The 20,788-nt window shown below is 38.6% G+C and overlaps 1 protein-coding gene across 1 annotated transcript in view; it reads left to right on the plus strand.

Annotated features, from left to right (window-relative positions):
• The window catches only part of sorcs3 (sortilin related VPS10 domain containing receptor 3), a 232,244-nt gene that overhangs the window by 153,844 nt on the left and 57,612 nt on the right, over nt 1-20,788 (plus strand). The window contains exons 5-9 of the mRNA XM_038714563.1: nt 6,777-6,850; nt 8,085-8,149; nt 8,780-8,898; nt 11,892-11,981; nt 12,407-12,586. Of these exons, the coding sequence (XP_038570491.1) occupies nt 6,777-6,850; nt 8,085-8,149; nt 8,780-8,898; nt 11,892-11,981; nt 12,407-12,586 (528 nt within the window). The remainder of the gene's footprint in view (nt 1-6,776; nt 6,851-8,084; nt 8,150-8,779; nt 8,899-11,891; nt 11,982-12,406; nt 12,587-20,788) is intronic.

A 20,788-nucleotide genomic window follows, 5' to 3' on the forward strand; every position in this document is an offset into this window, starting at 1 on the left:
TGATTTCATTGATACTATTGTTGATTTTCTTTTTATTGTCGGTACAACTATGATCTGAAAAGCCTAAATAATAAGTTAATAATGTCACTTAATATCAGTCACAACTGACATATTTAGGCAGAATATGACCAAGATTTGTGAGTTTCGGGCTGTGAAAGTCAGACGAACAGACCTGGAAACATGTTAGTTCGAACTACGTTGGTTCAAACTAAGTTAGTTCAAACCACGGTGGTACCAGCAAGGTATGACAGTTTTGGGAAACGGTCGTACTTTAGATGTTTGTTTAACGATGCATCGTACCAAGATAGTTCAATGCTACCTTCCGTGGTTGTTGGCCAATTTCTTGTGAGTGGAGGTTATTTTGATCCTAAGCAATTAGTTGTGACCTAGGTATGTATTCTTTCAGTGGACACAGCAGCTGTGTTAGCAATTATTAAGAGCAGGTGACTTCACATTTTTGAGATTATTGTTACCAACTTAAGAGTTCATTTTCAAACTTATCCAAGCGATTTTGTGTCAATTCTATATTCACTAGTTTTCTGGCTGTAGCTATTTTTCTGACTCTGGCACAGAAAGATTTCATCCCCATTGTTAAACCAGGGAAATTGGGAAATAGCGGTAAGCAAAACAAACAAAACAACAACAAAAACATAAAATGTAAACAGTAATTCAGAAGTACGGAAACAATGTGAACAGTTTTCATTGGAGCTACTTTCTTAGTCCTGTGAAAACCAATAGATAAGTGAGAAGATGTGTTTTTTGTTGTAATTTGGGTGAACTTTTCCTTAATGCAATTAAACTACATTATAATTTAAAGTCTGTTTCTGTTTGTTTCATGTTAAGTAATTCTGTGTTCCCAGTCCAAAATGACTGTCCCATTATAGCTAATTAAAAATTCATAATAAAATATATTATCAACTAATATCTTCTTTTTTATCAACTTAAGTCACTGTGAACATTACAGGTTTTGAACTTCTATTTGCAATTTGTGTCTTGTAGGCCTCATTGACCTGAGCTAATACAACTCATTTTTGGGAAAACAAGACAAAATGGATGAATAATTCTGAAACATAATGTGCTATGAATGACTTTGTGTCAAAGTTTAATAAGGACATTTGGTTTGACGCCATTTCAAATTTTTATACAGTGGCACAAAATAACAGCTGTTGTGTCCCGGGTCAAGACTGACTGGTAAAGAAAGGACATGGGCTCAAAACTACACATTAAAACTTACAAACTGAGTGTCTGAACATGTTACAGAACAACAGTAACAATAACAGTATCACTAACAACAACAAAAATATTAAAATGTTCACAATCTGTCAACCTGTCAATCTACAGTGGTTACATTGTGTGTGCTCTTATGCACGCTGAATAATAAGTGGTAGTTGTTGCATGATGCTTATTCTCAGAAAAGATTTATATACCACAGCTGCAAGAAAAGTTTAATATATAATTAAAATAATGTTGTAACCAAATTGCAACATTTCACAGTGTTAACCACTAGTTTTATTTTGAAAGTCTAACCGGACGTTGCATATTAAATGTCGCTAAATTGACAGCGGAGGCCTACAGAGCCACAAAAAAATCCCAAAAATAAAGAATAAAAATCAGAGAAACAGGGACATGATCCCTAACATTTTTATTACTTTCCACTGCCTCAAGCAAAATCCATAATGTCTTATTGTCATTGAAGAATGAACAGACTGTCAACGAAGGGCATTGTTGTGGGCAGGAATGATCAGGATCTTGGTGGGAGTAACATGGTTCATTGGGTATTGGTTGGACATTCTGTGGGCGTTTGTGGGGTCAAAAAACAATCCCGCATAGGCTTCCTGTCACTAAAAGGTTGCACAGGTCCACCAGTTTTTATCATCTGCTGCAAGAATAATGGTGTGTCTCGCTGTCTCTCACGTCATCCATGCTTTTCCACTGCTGGCTTTTTCAGAGTGAGAGTCGAGGAAAACCATGAATATAATCTCAGTAAGTTCGGTCTGTGACAATCGGTAGGTTTGGTAGATTTGGTCCAGTGGCCTCAGTACTAACGAGTAGCTGCAGCAGTAGTTTGCAGCGGAAAACTAGCAGCAGGGTCAGCTGTTCTGTTATGTATAGGACAGCAGTATGGGCATTCTTTGAACATTGAAAACCCATGTCGCTCTGTCCACAGGGGACATGCCCCTGCATCACCACCACTAAGACTCCTTTTTTCTAATTGATTTCAAGGGTATGAAGCCACTGTAAAGAAGTCATTTATTTTTTATTCTGATTCATATTTCATCTTGAGCAAAAGTGCACTTACACCAGGCTTTAAGTAGTTGGATAACAGCTGCAAATGCAATAATGTGCATTTCCTCCAAGCATTTCCTGCACACCTCTGAAAAGAAAAAAATGGTCATGAAAAGTCTTTGTGAAATTCATCTTTTAATGGTTGATGTGTACGCTCTCCTGTGAGAGACCACAATTCAAATCAATTCATTTCTCATTTAGGTTCCATCTGTGTTTGATTTACCTCACTTCCTAGTGTAGATTTGTTTCCTGCAAAGGACAACTTAAGGCTACAGGAAGAAAAACAATATAGACCAGTACACAAACCATAAGATTTATTCCCTATTCATATATGCTGAAATCCAGTATCCCAGGGTAACTCCTATGCTAAGAGTAGTGAAACAAAGCCTGCTTATTATGCCTGTATGCCTGCAGCATACTTTAAACTGTGTGATGGCTAAATGTGATAAAAAACAGCGCTAAACCACACTTTAGAGTAAGACAGTACATTTGACTTTGATGTACCTTATTTGTTAACGGTGTTTGAATGCATGTCCCTGTATCTTCACTAACATGAATTATTCCTGCGATAAGGAAGCTTACACATTCTGTGGAATGGCCTTTTGCTCCTTGGATGTTTGTTTTTTAATCTGGAACTTTGGAAGTATATTTTGCAACTATCATTTATACCAACTGTGTAAGACAGTTTCACATGGAGTATATCAACTACAAATATTCTCCATCACAGTTAATTTTGACACCTCATTTTAATTTAGTTTTAGTCTTTTTAGTTTTTTGTGTTTTGTTTTTGATTATGTTGGTTTTAGTGAACATATTTTAGTGTAGTTTTTGTCATTGTAATTTTCACATTACTTTGGTAGTGCATTTAATATATAGTATGTCTTTGTAGCATTCTGAGACTACATAAGTTGCCATCTTTTTTATAACATGTCACAGGCGTTGTTCTTTCGTTTGCGAAAAGGGCACTCTTAGGGATCACTCAGCGCCTTTCTTGGTCACTTGCAGCTAGATGGGTTCCCCACTATATTCAGAAGCTATATCACACCAGATTTCTGAAATGCAAACCGGGGACATTTTTGGTTTGGTGGTCAGTGTGTCATTAAAAAGATAATGTTATTATATATGAAATAAAAAAGGAGGACAATTTATAATCTGTCAAATCTGTCAAATGCCACCCTCGTGAATATAATGAAGTCATATCAGGCCAGAAATAACCTTTTAATCAATAAGTAGATGCTGCAGTCACTGTCTGGGTTGTATTGGCCATTTAAAGGTAAGAAGGACTGGATTGGTTGGGACACAGCAAGTTAAATAATTTAGAGTCATAAGGATAATTGCAAAAAAAGATCATGTCTTTATTTTATACATAACTCTGCAGTAAGTCATGTTAATTATAGGGTACAGTCTGTTTTCCACATATAAACAAGGACATTAGACAGAGCCCTAACAAACACACATTCCATTGGCAACAAAAGGCTTCTATTATTGCTTTAGTCACGTAAATGTAAGTGCTGGCTATGTATAAGCTGCAAACACTTATTTGGCCACAATTTTGATTATTCCGTTAAAAGAAACATTAAGTATCACAAAGACATACCTTTGCTATTACCACGGACATAAAGTGACATAAAGTTTGTATGTAATGTCTGCTTGATCCAGATAAAAGCAGCTGTAGCAACACACCTGTACGCTCTGCTGTCCAGTCTTTCTGGCTGCGTAAAATCTGATTTCAGGTCTGTTAACACCTTATACAGTCTATGATTAACACACAGTTAAAAACAGGGAAATTTCCAGGGACAGCTCCAGATGAAGACAGGCCACCAAAACCGGGGACTGTCCCCAGAAAACGGGGGTGTCTGGTCACCCTACTATTCACAATGAACAAAATACTGTCAGCTGTCAGAATCAATCTTGAGACAATCAGCTTATTATATTATATTTTCCTTTACCGGAAATCTGGGGGAAGATTTATGTGGGTGACAGCCTACATTCATTTTGCACTCATTCCTACTGATAACACATAAACACTAAACTGAAAGTAGCGCAGACATTACCATTACACAATAGTAATAATGTACATTAGCTGACCTCTTTACAGTTGAAATGTTGCTGTACTAACCCACCTGTTTTTATGGTTTGTCCTCGCTCTTTTGTTGTACTTTCTTGTCTTATGTTCAGTGGAAGTGTGGATGACTTTAGCCCATGAATCTGTTACATTTTTATCCTCCCAAGAATGATGGAAGAAGAATGATGAACATTACTTAGCTAACATTACTCAGACACTGAAATCCAAAATGTTGTTTATTAGTTCAGCAGTTCAAGCAGCTAAATCTATGTATACACACATTAAGGGGTCACATTTAAGGGGGCTTTTTTAAGGTCTATTCAAATAGTAGTAGTACAAAGATGAAATGATTCCTTCTTTGCATTTCCACCTATTCAGGTTTAACTTTTTTGTGATGTCAAGGTTAATGTTCTTATGGAAAGAAGATTGTCACTTATTATTTTTTCTAGTTCCTAGGTCCCTACACAAATCTGGCTTGGACTTTACAAACTACTAAAAAGTCCACATACTGCATTCCAGAGCACCTTCAGCTGACTGTCCAACATTACCTGCAACCTAATGCAAAAGTTTTTAAAACCACCATCCACATGAGTACATGAGTTGAACTAGCATGCTCTCTGCAATTCCTCAATCACCATTTGAGCTCCGGTCCTTTGTCGGTTGCTAGGCTGTCAATGACTCCACCGGTGGTGTGGCAGCTGGCTGGCCGCGCTTTTGATTTATCGAAGTGAGTGGGAAACTATGAAGCTTACTTTGTGACAGCTCAGAAGCTTTAAAATTTAAGATGTCATTGAACTGATGAATGGAGAGAGGAGAGGCTGAACCTGCCCGCTGGTGTCATATGTCACTGTCCAAAGTGATGAGGGACCCTGCCTGCCGCCCCGTTACACCTGCCCAAAGGCTCCGGTGGCAACCTTTCTTTACTGATGTTGGAAGAATCAGCAATATCATTTTCAGTAGAATAGAAGCCTATGGATGCTGTATGTTAGAGTCTGTTCAACTTCATAAAGATGTAGACAAATGTTTGCTCTCAGCTAACTTCATGCCTTAACCACACAGAGGACACCACGATGGAAGTTTTGCTCTCCTGCCATTGCTTATCATTGTCATGCACTCCAAACAGACACATGGCCTTCAAGTGCTGATTATATGATGGAACACTGATACGACAGAGTTTGGCATCCATATGTGAAATCCAAAGAATCACACCAAATTAAAAGCATATGGGACTCTTAATGTACATGTCTTGAGTACACTGGTAATTCAGATTTTAAATTGCATTACCAGAGACTACAGATGTAAATGATCTTATAGCTAACTCTGGTACAGCTAAGAAGCTGCATGTGCACAGTCCCTGTCAAATAAACAAATGAATGGAAAACACACCTGCTGACAGAGATAGATTTTCCCTTGCGATGCTGATAAATAAATTTGCAGTGGGTGACAAATGTGTATCCTTTTATCAGAGTAAGTGTCCGATTTGCTCTGATAAAAGGCAACAAGTAGGAACATTAGCATAGAGCTCAACTGGGGCCACCAACTCACTGCACTGTAAAGAAATAACAATGCACAGACGCAGCAAAGTATAAGGGAGCTGTTTCCACAACATCAATCAATGATAGATAGATAGATAGATAGATAGATATGTACTTTTTTATCCCGAGGGAAATTCAAGTATCCAGCAGCATACGAAACATACATACATTAACCCTATAATAAAATAAAATTAAAATTAAAATAACACAGTAGCCACAGTAAAACAGTGCAAAACAGTAAACAGTACAGATGGAAGTTGTAAAGAGTACAGAATACATACACCTTGGTTATTAATTGTTTGTCTAAACACCAGAATATTTAATTACTACATTGAAATTGGTCCACATACTGTACACCTTCATGTCAACTGAGGTATGGTAAATCATTCCTTGCATTTGTGTCCACTCATTGACTGTTGGTTTTGACTGGGCGCTGAAGAAACAGTTTTATGGTCAACATTAGCTCTTAATACAGCAGCAGGTTAAAACCCACTAAACTTTTTGCTTATCAAGCTAAAAGTGGCCACATTATTGTCATATCTATTTCAGTTTTTATGAATTATTCCTGTAAAGTGCTTTGTTGAAACCGCTAGGTCTAGTTTGTAAAGGAAGATGGGGATATCTATGTGACAGCATGTTAGTTATTAATGGCCAGTTGGTCATAATGATAGCCATTCAGCACAATGTCAGCCTATCTCCCCCAGTAATGCTTTATAGCCCCAGACTAACCTCCGCTCTGGAATTATCCTGCCATGTCTCAAGCTCCCTCATCACTGTTACAACTTTAAATCAGCCAGTCTAACTAGAAGCTGGACCAATTTGGAAACACGCATTCATCTTGCTAACAAGAATTAGTCCCCCCTCCCCTCTTTTCTCTGATGTCTCCACAGCTGTACAGCTCAGTGGACTTTGGCAGAAAATGGCAGCTCATCCACGAACACGTCACGCCGAACAGATTCTACTGGTGAGTCATCATTTGTCTTCGCTTTTTCTTTTTTATTCTGCTCCATTCCTCTTCCCCAAAGTTTTGTTTACTCGGGAATGCAGAAACTGTTGCTCGTGTTCTGCGCGACTGAGCAAGTGATATTGATGGCTTAGAACAAGGTGTGTGACTGACTGGTGATGCTGCTAAAATTCAGCGCATTTTCTACCCCTTGATACAATCAGGCAGAGATTAATCTCCTCCTTCAGAACACACTTTGCATTCAGCGTCCGAGGGATTGTCGCATTCCCCTTCATTTCTCACACACGTCCTGCTCATATCAGGCATACTGCACGTAAATACAGGGAGAGGGAGGTGGTTTTCTACAGATTCACACTTGCAGAGAAGCTTACGTACAGTATCAGGAGCTGTGACTAATAATGGATCCGGGTCATCCCTGTCACTTCTCATCCAGTCATGTCTGCTGCTCACTCCCCCTGCAGTGTGCCTAATATGTCTGAAAGTGCACACTCATCACAAACATAGGCCCGGATCTATTCCAGCTCATTGCTTCTTTCCCCCCTCTGAGGTGCCCGGGATTGCTGTTGGCTATATCCAGCGTAACTTGCATAAATCTGGAGCTACTTCCGTGCCATCATGGTATAATCCTAAATAATGTGCACAATCCATTTGCCCTTCACCGTCAAAGCCCCTTCAAGGACATCTAAACACTGGATGGGCCTCTAGCAATCGCTAGGCAGGCCTCCAGTTGGCTGCATTTAGACAATGGCTTCATCAGCCTCCAAGGGATGTGAAATATCGCCACAATGGGAAAGCTGCGTCCATCCAGTGTAATCCACAAGCAGTGAAATGAGCATGAAAGCAAGATTTTACCCAGAGATAGACTCATAGTCAGAGAGTGTGGTGACCCTGCACTACTCAGCCAATGATGAGGAGACTGTATTTGTATTTCTTTGCCTTGTTGCATTTTGCTGCATGAACTAGCCTAGAGCTGTAGTGGATGTGTTTGTCATAACGTGGCATTTAGAAAATGGGAGAAACTTTCTTGTATTCTCCTTACTAAGTTAAAGAAACAGCTATAATCTGAGATGAATGCTTCTGCTAGATCTTTGTCCCTTATTTTCTGTTTCCTCTTCCACCCTGTCTCTGCACTTATAACTTGCTGGTCTTTTCGTATTTTTTTCCCCTTTCCATCCTTTTCTATTCATTGTCATTATGATTATGTAGTCTTTCATGGTCTGTCATTCTCTCCTAGGTCTGTCTTGGGCCTAGACAAGGAGCCAGATCTGGTCCACATGGAGGCTCATACACCAGATGGAGGTGAGTGTCTCCTACACACACATACACATCAAAGAGGTGTAATGAACAGGAATGAATTCCTCCTGGACAAAAGAAGGTGTCTCTGGAGAAACAGCACTGGCTCACCTTACAAATGAACCCAGTGCATGATTCTGGATTAACATGGTCTTTCTTCTCTGTCCTTCACTCGCTGCATGTCAGCTCCGTACGTCAGTTTGGCAGTACCACCAAGGTCTTTCATAGGTGACAAAAATGAAATACTTTATGCCATGTCAGACTTGTGTCAGTCTGAGATAAAAGCATTGCTTTTTTCCCATAAACATAGTATGATTGAAAGGCGGATATGTCTGTTTGTCTTATCGACACAGAATTGGAGTAGATCTGGTGCTAGAAAGAGGCACAAATTAGTCAAAGAAAATGTTAGCATAGACGGGGGAGTAGAACCCTACGCAGTTCATGTAAGACTATGATACATAATTGTTTTGTTCTCAATTATCTACTTAATTGAGAACAAAACGTCAAAGATGCCCTTTATCGCTTTGTTAGAGATAAGGCATGGTTACAGCTCTATGAATGTTGTACTATAAGTATCATACTAAATTTAGTAGTCATAAACATCTCATGCTTTCTGTATGTCTTCCTATGTGACAGATGTGCAGTATGTCACATGCAGAGCTCAGATGTGCACAGAAGCTAACAGGAACTACCCGTTCCCTGGATACATCGACATCAGCTCTTTGGTGGTTCAAGATGACTACATATTCATACAGGTAGGGCTCTTAACAGTCAACCCCACATATTATTTTCTACATGATAGATTATGCTATGTAGACATTATCAACCCTGAGTAAAATGTATCTTATACATTGGGGAACCACTATAACTAAACTGTATATAAAGATAGAGGACAAGTCTTCCTCCCACTATACAAAAATGAAGCCAAAATATCCTGGATATGGATGCTGCCATCTTGCGCTGGTGAAGTCATTTAGAGCTGGAATATTGGATTTCAGCATATATGAATAGGGAATAAATCTTAATGGTTTATGTATTGATCTATATTTGTTTTTCTTCTTATAGCCTTAATCGTAATGTGTCTTGATTTTCTGAGTTGTGTTCAGCTACTTATGACCATTATGGTGTGTAAAGAAAATGTCATTGAAAACACAAGCTGCGACTAGCTTCAAGTAATTTTGGCTAATGTGTTAGCAAACGACAAAACGAAAACGAGACACAGAACATCACAAGCATCCGGTCGGATATGTTTCTGGCCAACTGAACAATGTCAGTCCAATATTTCAATCCACTATTCACTTATAACCTTCTATGATTTGCGCTGCTAGCTCTACAGAAAAAATATCTGGGCCATTCGCTTGCTAATGTACGGAGATGCTCAACGTGTTTAACAACCACAGGTGCCCGTTGAGTCTCTGCTGTTGTGTTTGTCAGGTGGATTGTTGTGAGCTTGCTTTCTGGAAGAGGAATGGATTTTTTTTCAGGTTGATGTGACCAGTGAGATTTAACATTAAACAATATGTCTTGAGTCATGAGCTAAAAGAAGCTAAAAGTGTCTACAAATTGCTTAAAGCTGAGGGTTGGGTTTTAATTTGTCAATAGGTTTTATTAAACAATAATATTAGATCATCTTGTTGCTTCTTTACTACTATTTTCAACTAATGCCACAAAATCACTGGGATACTATATGTTTTCTCTTAAACAGTTCTTACATAGATGATTGTGTTAGGCCCAGATCTTTTAACTTTCACCTCGACTGACCATTTGTGCTTTGTTTTTCTGTAAAGCCAGACTTGTTTTAATATTCATCCTAGCCACTGCGCTGTATGTCACATTAATCATGATTTGTGCGACAGAAAAATCTGAAATGGTAATGTCCTGAATTCCAAGTAACGAAGATGCAATTTATGGGTTGTATTTTAATTTCCTCTACAGCGTGAATATTATTTACTTTGACATGTGCAAATGAGGTTTCATACACACAAGTCTACGTAAAAAATCAGCATAATTACATGGGTAGTCTACAACAGCACCAATTTTATTAATTTACCTCCAACAACTGTTGTGGTGCTTTATAACTGTTTTTTTCAGCACCTGCATTTAGGGGAAAAAAGTATCTGGTTACATTTTCTGTTCACCTTTTGTAAATGTATCTTCTTCCAAAGGTAGTTATAAGACCAACGCACATTAGAGTATGCTGGCACCACCTCTAATAATCTTTGGATAAACTTCATTATTTCCAGAACCATCTGCTCCTAAACTTATACAACACTGTCTTGCTCCAGAGAGCAGATGACCCGAGTCCTCCAAAAACCTTCTCTGGCACTGGTACAACGAACTAGTAACCATCACTTTATAAAATCCTTCACAGACCATGAGTCAAACAGTCTGACATGAGCCTGTTCAAACCTTGTAGCCTAAACCTGAATCACTAAAATAAAATTCTGCCTTTAATTACTATTTTCAGTAGTAGCTATAGTAGTTGTAATGGTGTTCTTCCTGCTGTTTGATCCCGCTAAATGTTTTATTCAGTAGAGAACAGGTATTTTTATTACTTATCTGAGGCACCTACAGGCAAGTCCTTCCCCTGGAAGCTTCACTGGCCTTGGCTACACATTAGACAAAGAAATAGAGTTGTTCTCCAAAGATCCTTCAATCCTGTTTGACCTCTCCGAAACCTTTCAAGTAAACTCACAAGCACTCAGCCTAAACCTCCCCTTCAGTTCTCGCACCTCCACATTTTAACACGCATGCGTCACAGACGAAAGATCCTGAAAGGGATGGGGAAAAAAATCAATCATACCAATTCCTCTTAAAGTTCAAACCGCCTCTGGTTACCCTGCCATCGATCTCCTGCTCCTTCACTCGATTGCATGTGGGACTGTTACCGCAGTGCTCGCTGCCAGGCCGCTATATTTCCTCTCGGAGCTTGTTTTCTCTCTTTCAGAGCACTTACAAGATCAGTAAAAGAATCAGCCCTGTCATACAACATTAATAGTGATATTGCTTCTCTTCAGCAGAGAGCCACAGGTTTGATTTGAAGGTTTTCCTGTAATGAATTTCATGTCGTTACTGATAGGAGGGAAATGTTGGTTATGGAGCTGCAGTCTCACTTTGCTGTGTGTGTGTGTGTGTGTGTGTGTGTGTATGAAGTGCTTGGCATCGTGGCCTGGAGGCTAATGACAATTCTCCTACACCCACCAGCCCCGTGTTTTCTTGCTGCATAAGCTATCAACTAACAGCTTGGAGTGTTTGCAAAGGGTCTAGACCATTAAAGACGACATTTTTTTCCTTAGCCGGCAGATGAGGCTTGGTTAGGCCACTTAAAGATTTCTCTTGACAAAGAATAATGAGACTATTGATTGTCCTACGAGATATTTACCAAAGTCCACTTTGAAACCACCAAGTGCACTGACACCTAGAGAGGGCAGCGCCCTCTGAATGCAAGCCAGGAGAATGCTATAAATGGACACAAAAATAAATACATATGCTGTGTCTCCAGCAGAGCTTTTAAAACCTACAAGACAAAAAGAGAGGGAGAGTGCACTTTCACCCACCTCTTTAATTGATTGGACAAAATATGACATTGTGTCATTGATGAGGTTAGGTATAGCCTTTATAAAACGTGTATTTGTTCAGCAGCAGAGAGCCATCACTACAGAGCCCATGAGGAGACACGGACGTAAGCTCCATATAATAGTATGTATATGTTATTCAATATATGAAGTTAATTGTGCTTCATGTGTAGGTTCCTACATCAGGACGAGCTACCTATTATGTGTCCTACAAGAGAGACTCGTTTATACAAACCAAACTACCCAAATACTCCCTGCCCAAGGTAAGTTGCAGCAAATTCAGCCTCACAAGTATTTATGACTTTTTACTTTCTGACTCATAGAAATATATTTTTATTTCAGAATGTCAGAGAGTTAATTAATCAAAGCGTTTTAATTCGATGCTGTCACCACAGTGAAATTTATGTAGATTGGTTAAAAAACAGAATTAGGTCAAAGTGGTGTCACTCGCTCTTTTTTAGTTTGTTTTGCCATAAAAGCTGCAGTTCTTTTAAAGTGATAATTTTAGTATTGGTACCACACTCAAGAGTGAGCCTCCGAGTGAGCTACACCTTACAGTATGTCGTCAAACATTTATATTCACATCCCGGTATTGATCTCATGACCAGTCCCACAGGGTCAGCGTGTTCTAATCCGTCACCTCTCTGCCTCCAGTCATAACTCTTAATCTCTCCCTGCTCCCTGATAGGATTTACACATTGTCAGCACTGATGAGAAGCAGGTATTTGCGGCAGTGCAGGAGTGGAACCAGAATGACACCTATAACCTCTACCTGTCTGACACCAAAGGGATCTACTTCACCTTGGCCATGGAAAATGTCAAGACCACTAGGGGCATTGGAGGGAACCAGATGCTGGACCTGTACGAGGTAGGCACCTGATGAAATTATTCACCGTGGGGGTATAAATACAGCACGGTTTTCTATGATTGAATCTATGGGAAGTTACAGGGACTATTACTTTTTCACTACTTCTTATGATCTGCCATAAAGTACAGGCCCATGAACACGCCAACAAACAGTGGCATTTTTTTTATTTTTTTTTTTATTTTTTTTTTAAAGCTTGTGGTTAAATTCAGATTTCATGTCCCATTGCTCAAAATAACCATACAGTATCTGAGAAGGGTACATCAATAGGGTTGTTAATCGATACCAATGACCCAAACAATTGTTTTGCTGCTGCTTAATTTTCTGGCTTCTAAACCCCTGCAGTATATTCTTCCTTGGAACAAATACTACTACCTCTTATTTTAAAGATGCACATCTGATCACAGTGTTAACAAAAAGGTTCACCTGTCAACCAAAAATTCAAACACAGGATTGTGTTAATTAACAGGTCTTTTAAGGGGGGTTGAATACATCAAGATTAGTTTTCTAGTCATGGGTAACACTCATTGTACTGGTACTAGCCTGTGAAAACAGTTGTAACCCCTGAAAAGAAGAAAACAAAAAGAACAAAAGACAATGTCAAGTTGCACCGAGTTGGACACAAAGATCTAGAAGTCAGGATATCTTGGCCTTGGACTTATTTATAGAATGCTTAATTTTTGGAATACTCCTTTATTTCTGAGACTAATACTAGGCAGGAGCTGTGTATATATGTGTATATATATTCAATTAAATTTTATTTATATAGCGCCAAATCACAACAACAGTTATCTCACAGTGCTTTTCATAAAAGAGCAGGTCTAGACTGTACTCTATGATGCTATTTACAGAAGCCCAACAATTCCCACCAAGAGCAAGCACTAGGCGACAGAGGCAAGGAAAAACTTTCAGCTAACTGATGAGTTTCATCTGGCTTGATCAATATATATAACTGAGTATCATCTGCATAACAATGAAAGTTTATGGAATATTTCCTGATAATATTGCCCAAGGGAAGCATATATAACGTGAAGAGGATTGGTTCGAGGACAGATCCTTGAGGAACTCCATGACTAACTTTGGCGTGCATGGAGGACTCATCGTTAACATGTACAAACTGAAATTGATCTGATAAATACGACTTAAACCAGCTTAGAGCGGTTCCTTTAATGCCAATGAAATATTCTAGTCTCTGCAATAGGATCTGATGGTCAATGGTATCAAATACAGCACTAAGATCTAATAAAACCAGTACAGAGACAAGTCCTTTGTCTGATGCAATAAGGAGGTCTTTAGTAATTTTCACCAGTGCTGTCTCTGTGCTATGATGAGCTCTAAATCCTGACTGAAAATCCTCAAATAAACTATTGCTCTGTAGAAAGTCACACAGCTGTTTAGCAAATGCTTTCTCCAGGACCTTAGAGAGAAATGAAAGGTTAGATATAGGTCTATAGTTGGCTAAAACATCCGGATCAAGGTTGGGCTTTTTCAGAAGAGGTTTAATTACAGCTACTTTAAAGTACTGTGGTACATAGCCTGTTGATAAAGATAGATTGATCATATCTAGTATAGAAGTGCTGACTAAGGGTAAAACTTATTTAAGCAGCCTAGTCAGGATGGGGTCTAAGAGGCAGGTTGATGGTTTAGATGAAGAAATTATTGAAGTTAGTAGCTAAAGATTGAGGGAAGCAAAGCAGTCTAAACATATATCTGGTTCTACAGCTGTTTCTAAGGTTCCTGAGTTAAGAGATAAGTTGGTGCCAGTTGAGGGCAGGTCTTGGTGAATTATTTTCTAATAGTTAGAATTTTATCATTAAAGAAGCTCATGAAGTCGTAACTACTGAGAGCTATGGGAATACTTGGCTCAATAGAGCTGTGACTCTCTGTCAGCCTGGCTACAGTGCTGAAAAGAAACCTGGGGTTGTTCCTATTTTCCTCTATTAATGACGAGTAGTACGCTGCTCTGGCAAGTTTTAAGACTATCTTGCCAAATTCAGCGAGAATTTTCCAGTTTGGTGGAACGCCAATTCCTCTGAAGTTTCCTCGATATTTGCTTTAATTTGTGAGTTTCAGTATTATACCATGCAGCTAACCATCTTTGTTTTATTATTTTCTTTTTTAGAGGGGCTACAGAGTCGAGTGTCATTCGCAGCGAGCCTGCAGCACTATCAACAAGTTGATCGACTTGGGAGGGACTGAAACTAGCATAGGAGTCCTCTGTTACTTTGTGACTTGATAATGAATTTATAGCTGATGGAATCGCATCCTTAAATTTAGCTACAGCACTATCAGACAGACATCTTGTATAGAAATTTTTGCCCAATGGCGTGTAGTTCAGCAATACAAACTCAAAAGTTATCAAACAGTGGTCAGATAAAGAGGGATTCTGTGGGAACACCACTAAATATTCAATTTCAATACCATACACCAGAACAAGGTCGAGGGTGTGGTTAAAACAGTGAGTCGGTTCATGAACACTCTGAGAGAAGCCAATGGAATCTAACAGAGAGATAAACGCAGTACTGAAGCTGTCATTCTCAACGTCCACATGAATATTAAAATCCCCTACAATAATAACTTTGTCCGTTTTAAGGACTAAAGTTGACAAACTCTGCAAATTCAGTACGGACCAGGTGCTCAGTACACTATAACAAAAATAATTGGTTGCAGTGATTCCCAACTTGTGTGTGAAAGACTAAGAACAAGGCTTTCAAATGAGTTATAATTTAGTTTAGGTTTAGAGCTGATCAGTAGGCTAGTCGAAGATAGCTGCAACTCACTCACTTCCTCCTCGGCCCGTGCCTTGAGGAATGTGAGTATTAATATGACTGGGAGGGGTGGATTCATTTAGGCTAACATATTCTCCATCACCCAGCCTGGTTTCAATAAGACAAAATAAATCAATATCATAATCTGATATTAGTTCATTTACTAGTACACCTTTAGAAGAGAGAAATCTGATGTTTAAGAGTCCACCTTTGATTTTCCTATTGTTTTGCACTATTATATATATATATATATATATATATATATATATATTAGGTCATACTACTTAATTTGATTATAAATGCTTTTTTTTATAATTAAGAACATATTTTAATGTATATGATGTTGTGCTCTGGTATGCATTACATGACGTCAGAGAAAAACCTTCAATGACTCATTTAGTTCGTATTTACCTACAATGTGGTTGGAATCAGTCATTGTTATTACATGTATGTAAGATTATAAAATAACACAATGTGACCACCCCTATGATGGTCTATGTTAATATAATTTAAAGGTTTACTGGTACACCGCTGCTGCTGCTGATAGTTAAGTTTATAAAAGTTATGAACCACACTATTAACCACACTGTTTTTTGACCTAACCGCAACAAGCTGTATACATATTGACATAATATTGTCTTGTTCACAAACAATTGTCTATTTATATTTTCAGCAGACACGGCACTATAAGCAATATTAACATTCATTTGGAGCCACCTGATGAATTTACCTCTGTTTTGGTCTCCTCCAACTATTTCCAGAGGGAAATATCTGCTAAGCCTATTAAGTGGTCCACTATGTAGGTGTGGGTACTAACTCAATACAAGTAACACAAATGAGTAAGTAAAGTGAGTATAGTATTATTTTTTTTTGGAATGGTAACTTTTCACATTCCTGTTTACTGTTTTTTGGACCAATAATCTACTTTGCTACATTTACCATTTATACATTTATACCTTCTGTGACGGAGGGGCAAGAGCAGTCACCCCACCCGGATTCAATTCACCTGGGTCTACAGGGTACCAAAGTATATGTAACATGTAACTTGACCGCACCGCCAAAGAGCCAGGCTCGTTGGTATGGCAGTCACAGTGCATACTCAACCGTAGTGAGTATTTTACAACCCCCTTGTAATATGACACACAAATTTACCTTGTACCTTGTTACACAGGGGAGCTTTAACCGGTGCACTAGTACCAGATATTAATGAACTGGGCAGATGCAAACATTCAAAAAATCTGTCAGAAAACCTTTTCAATTTCAGGTTTGGTTGTTCTACTATTGTAACTCAGATACAGTAACTATGCCACTGGTGGCAGTGTTGGAAAGCAGCCTGCATCGCCCTTTCACAAGCCAGCAAAAATACTTCCACTTTCCTTTAATGGCGTATTAAAATCATATTTGGTCTTTTCAGAACAAATGTAGACTACACACTTTAACAAGTAAGTCAGATGATTACTGGTTTGACTCTGTTATATTAACATAACACAACAAATGGTATGGTTGGCTATGTCCATGTCAAGATAACAACAGAGACAGGCAACAATAGTATGCTAGACAGAGACATGAGACTTGGCTTGGATTTGCAGAAAATGAATTGATCATTAAAACACAAAGTTACTTGTACTTTGAGTAGTTCACTTGAGTTTTTTTTATGTGAGTAATTGTACTTTTACTTGAGTAAATAAATGTTCAGTACTCTAATGTTGTCTGCCTTTTGGTGCTGGACAGGTAGTGTGCAGTTGGTTTAACAGAGCTTCTTTGCTTTAAATGGCTGCCTGCTGCAGTTGGAGATGTGGTTGATAAAAGTGATGAGACTGAACAGTGTTGGCTCTAAAACCAAAACAATGAGCTCAATGACACTAAAACGCTCTCTTGAGCTGAGGGGAAATGCTGAGTGGAAAGATTTTTCGTTTACATTGAAATGTCTCACCTCAGTTAGTAACTGCAGTTCTGCAGTTTAGATTGTTAGCTTTTTATACAGATACACAGTGGTGCTGTAGAGTTTGTGTAACAGTTACTTGTCTGGATAATGCATAGGTTTGCATTACAGGCTGTGTTCGTCCATCTTCCTGACAGCAGACATATGCAGTATGAAGAGCATGTGTAATGGGGCTCACTGCCATGCACCTCTGGACTTATAATGACCTTGTTAGCTTACTGGCTAGCAACTGTATGTGTTTGCATTAGCATTCATGGCAGGGAAGTAGAATTCCCTCCTTCTCCACTCTCTGGTGAACTCATTTTATCACTCCTACACTGGCAGGTGTGACTGAGACAGTGAAGAAAGTGAGATATTGGCCAGCAGCGGTGGCAGCGGTGTGGTAATTAACAATGCCATTACTTCTCCTGCACAGTATGTGGTGTGTGTATATGTGTGTGTGTGTGTGTGTGTGTGTGTGTGTGAGGCTCTGAGTGTGTGCGCAGCTCCTATTACCAGGCAGCTGTAGTTAAGGCATTTCACCATGCAGCATGAGATAATAAGGCATTTTAATTACATTTGTTGCACGGTCACAGCTCCATTCTTGATCAGAACCTAAACAAGAGATAGATGATACACTGCTGTCTCTGATAAATCAGACCCATTACACAGGGAGAGATATATACTGTGGAACTCATCCATTTATTGCTGTTAGTCCCTGACAAACTGCACTTCACAGACCTAATGTTCCAGAGAGAACAAGCAGCTCCAGTCAGACCAGAGGGGAGACAACAAAGTATATGAAAGTTGTTTTGTTCTTCCACTTAGAAGCCACGTCTCTTCCCAAAGGGCTTCTGTTCTCTTTGCATCCTCCTCCCAGAAATCAATTATGCTATTTCCACAGCGAAAATTGCACAATTATCTTCTAAATTAGCAGGATTATTTCATTGTCAATCAGACTGGATAAGGGCAATTTCTATAATCATGGGCCTTTGTTGTGCAAACTAATTTTTTGTTGACATCAGGGCTCTACATCACCTGCTAAACTTCCATTCAATGTAAGAGGAGGTTTAGCAGGTGGCTCTCTGACAATTATCACTCTGATTGGCTTGGATTCACAGTATCAAATATAATTTATCTTTCTCTCGCCTCGTTATAAACAGCTCTGAATGAGTAATTGAAGATTGAAGTGGATTGTTGTCAGTGGAGTGTATTAGATGATCTGGATGATTCTGAGTCATGTGGCCCTTCATGCTTGTGTTTTTTTTTTTTTTGGGCGCTTAAACCCACAAGTCTCTGATTCAACAAATGAGCCATATAATAAATTGCTTCACGTTAAATAATTGGCAATTCCCTGCTGTTCAATAAAGATGCTCCATGTTCACAGTGTTTTCAGATTGGCAGCCATGTTTTAATCTATTTTTCAAGTTAGCAACGCTTAGCAACAACAAATATGCAATGTCTGGTAAAGTTAGAAACAATAAGTATGCAACATCTGTTTTGACTCAAAATAAACGCTAGCATTTCAAAACATCGGCATTTTGAAACGGCACGTTATTAAAGTTTTAAAACGTTGCAATTTGATTATGTTTAGGCAACAAAACTACTTGGTTAAGGTTAGGAAAAGATCATGTTTTGGGTTAAAATAACTACCTTGGTCATTTAACACGTAAGTTAAATAACGTCACTTGCATTACTTCAATTTACGTCAATTTACGTAACTTAACCATTAAAAAATATTTGATGTTGACTTTCTGTTTCACACTGGACACAAACCCGGATCTCGTGGTTCAAAGTCTGGGTTCTAGCCCTCCATTCACCCTAAACACCTCCTTATTCTGTGTTGAACTATGACACCAGAGGGATCCCCAGTGCGTTACAAACTGACGCCGATGGGTCTTGACCACGCGGGTTGTCAGTTAAGAGTGATGCAAGGAGTACATTCAAATGGTGATGGAAAGGTTGAGTTGTTAATTGTAGATTTTTATATATAGGTTAAGGGATAACATTCTGCAAAATTAAATTTTACCTTGGCTTTCATTCTGTAGAATACAATATATATTTAAAAATATATTTAAAGCTGCAGCAATTAACATCTCTAATATCAACAATGGATCAAATTACTTTGTGTCATTTAAATGGGGTCACTTGTGGTGACTAATCCGTAGAGAATAATAACCCAACTCTGTAGTTCCCCGAGCTCAACAAACCTTTTTAGCCTGTTTAACTTCATTTACCTCATTTTTTTGTTTGACATATTGCAAACTCTGGTCATTTAGATCATTTATCAAACAAAACTACCAAACATAAGCTGGTTCCAGCTTTGTTTGTTTTATGTCATTAAAAATTGATCATATGCAGTATGTGCCCCCATTGGTGCTCTGTTTCAACATTTACATTTATTCATTTTGCAGACTTACATTTGCTATATATGTCAGAGGCCACACGCTTCTAGAGCAACTGTCTTGCTCAGGGACACATTGGTGTCTCACAGCGGATTTGAACCCGGGTCTCTCACCAAAGGCATGTGTCATATCCACTGCCCCATCACCACCCCTAGTTTCAAAGAAGAAAGAATATGCTTAGAGTAGGATCTGGCATAAAACATCAACTTCCGAGCACTAAAGTAGATGGTTAAGAATGAAAAGTATTTTATAAATAAGGGCTAATGCATTATACAATACACCCCAATGCATGTCGGCACACTTGCCTTCCTCTGGACATCTTGACACACAGTGAAAGAAGACTTATAATCTGTCTAATTCCACAGACCTGTCTAAAGCTGAAACCAAGAAATGCAAAGCCATTTTGTAGAAAACTGTTGATTCTGTAGATCAGTTGAATTAAAAATAACCATTACATGCAGCCCTATTATAAAGTACAATAAATGTACAGGGATTTGTTTTAGGATCCCTGTTTCTCAGATCCAGTTAATTGAATTTATATTGGTGCTTTGGTATGAGATGATGCAATAAACTGCAACAGTTTCATTAAATTTTATATATGAGTAGTCCTATATGAGGTATATTTAGATTTGTCTGAAATGCAAAAAAGGGCCATGCACAGAGCTTCCATGTGCAGTAAATGCTGACCAATCAAGTCACCCCCTTCTGTGTTATTTAAGAATTCCCTATTGTATGATAAGAGGACGAAGTCAACAGAGTCCAATGCTGAATATAGTCTCAGCAAACAGAGATGTTTGTTTAGAGAGAATGGTGGTAGATCTGAGAGAAGGCCAGAGGTGTTGTGCAATGTCCTCTGCATGGTATTGATATGCTAGCACAGATTATTAAAACTACCTGGGTGTTTGATCACATGCTGTAACACAACCTTCATGCTTTAATCTCTTTTTCATGTGTACTCACTTGGCATTCAGCAAATAGCCAACACAGCTTTTAATCTTCACTGCACAAATAATTTCCTGAAATGTCAGAGTATTCCTTCAAAGGTAGGGCATCCGATTCTGCAGAAATCCAACACCGTGACAAATGAAAGGCTACAGAGCGAAAAACGACA

The sequence above is a fragment of the Micropterus salmoides genome, unplaced genomic scaffold (assembly GCF_014851395.1).
Source record: "Micropterus salmoides isolate LMB-PRFRI ecotype aquatic unplaced genomic scaffold, ASM1485139v1 Ms_hic_scaffold_12, whole genome shotgun sequence".
Taxonomy (NCBI): Eukaryota; Metazoa; Chordata; class Actinopteri; order Centrarchiformes; family Centrarchidae; genus Micropterus; species Micropterus salmoides.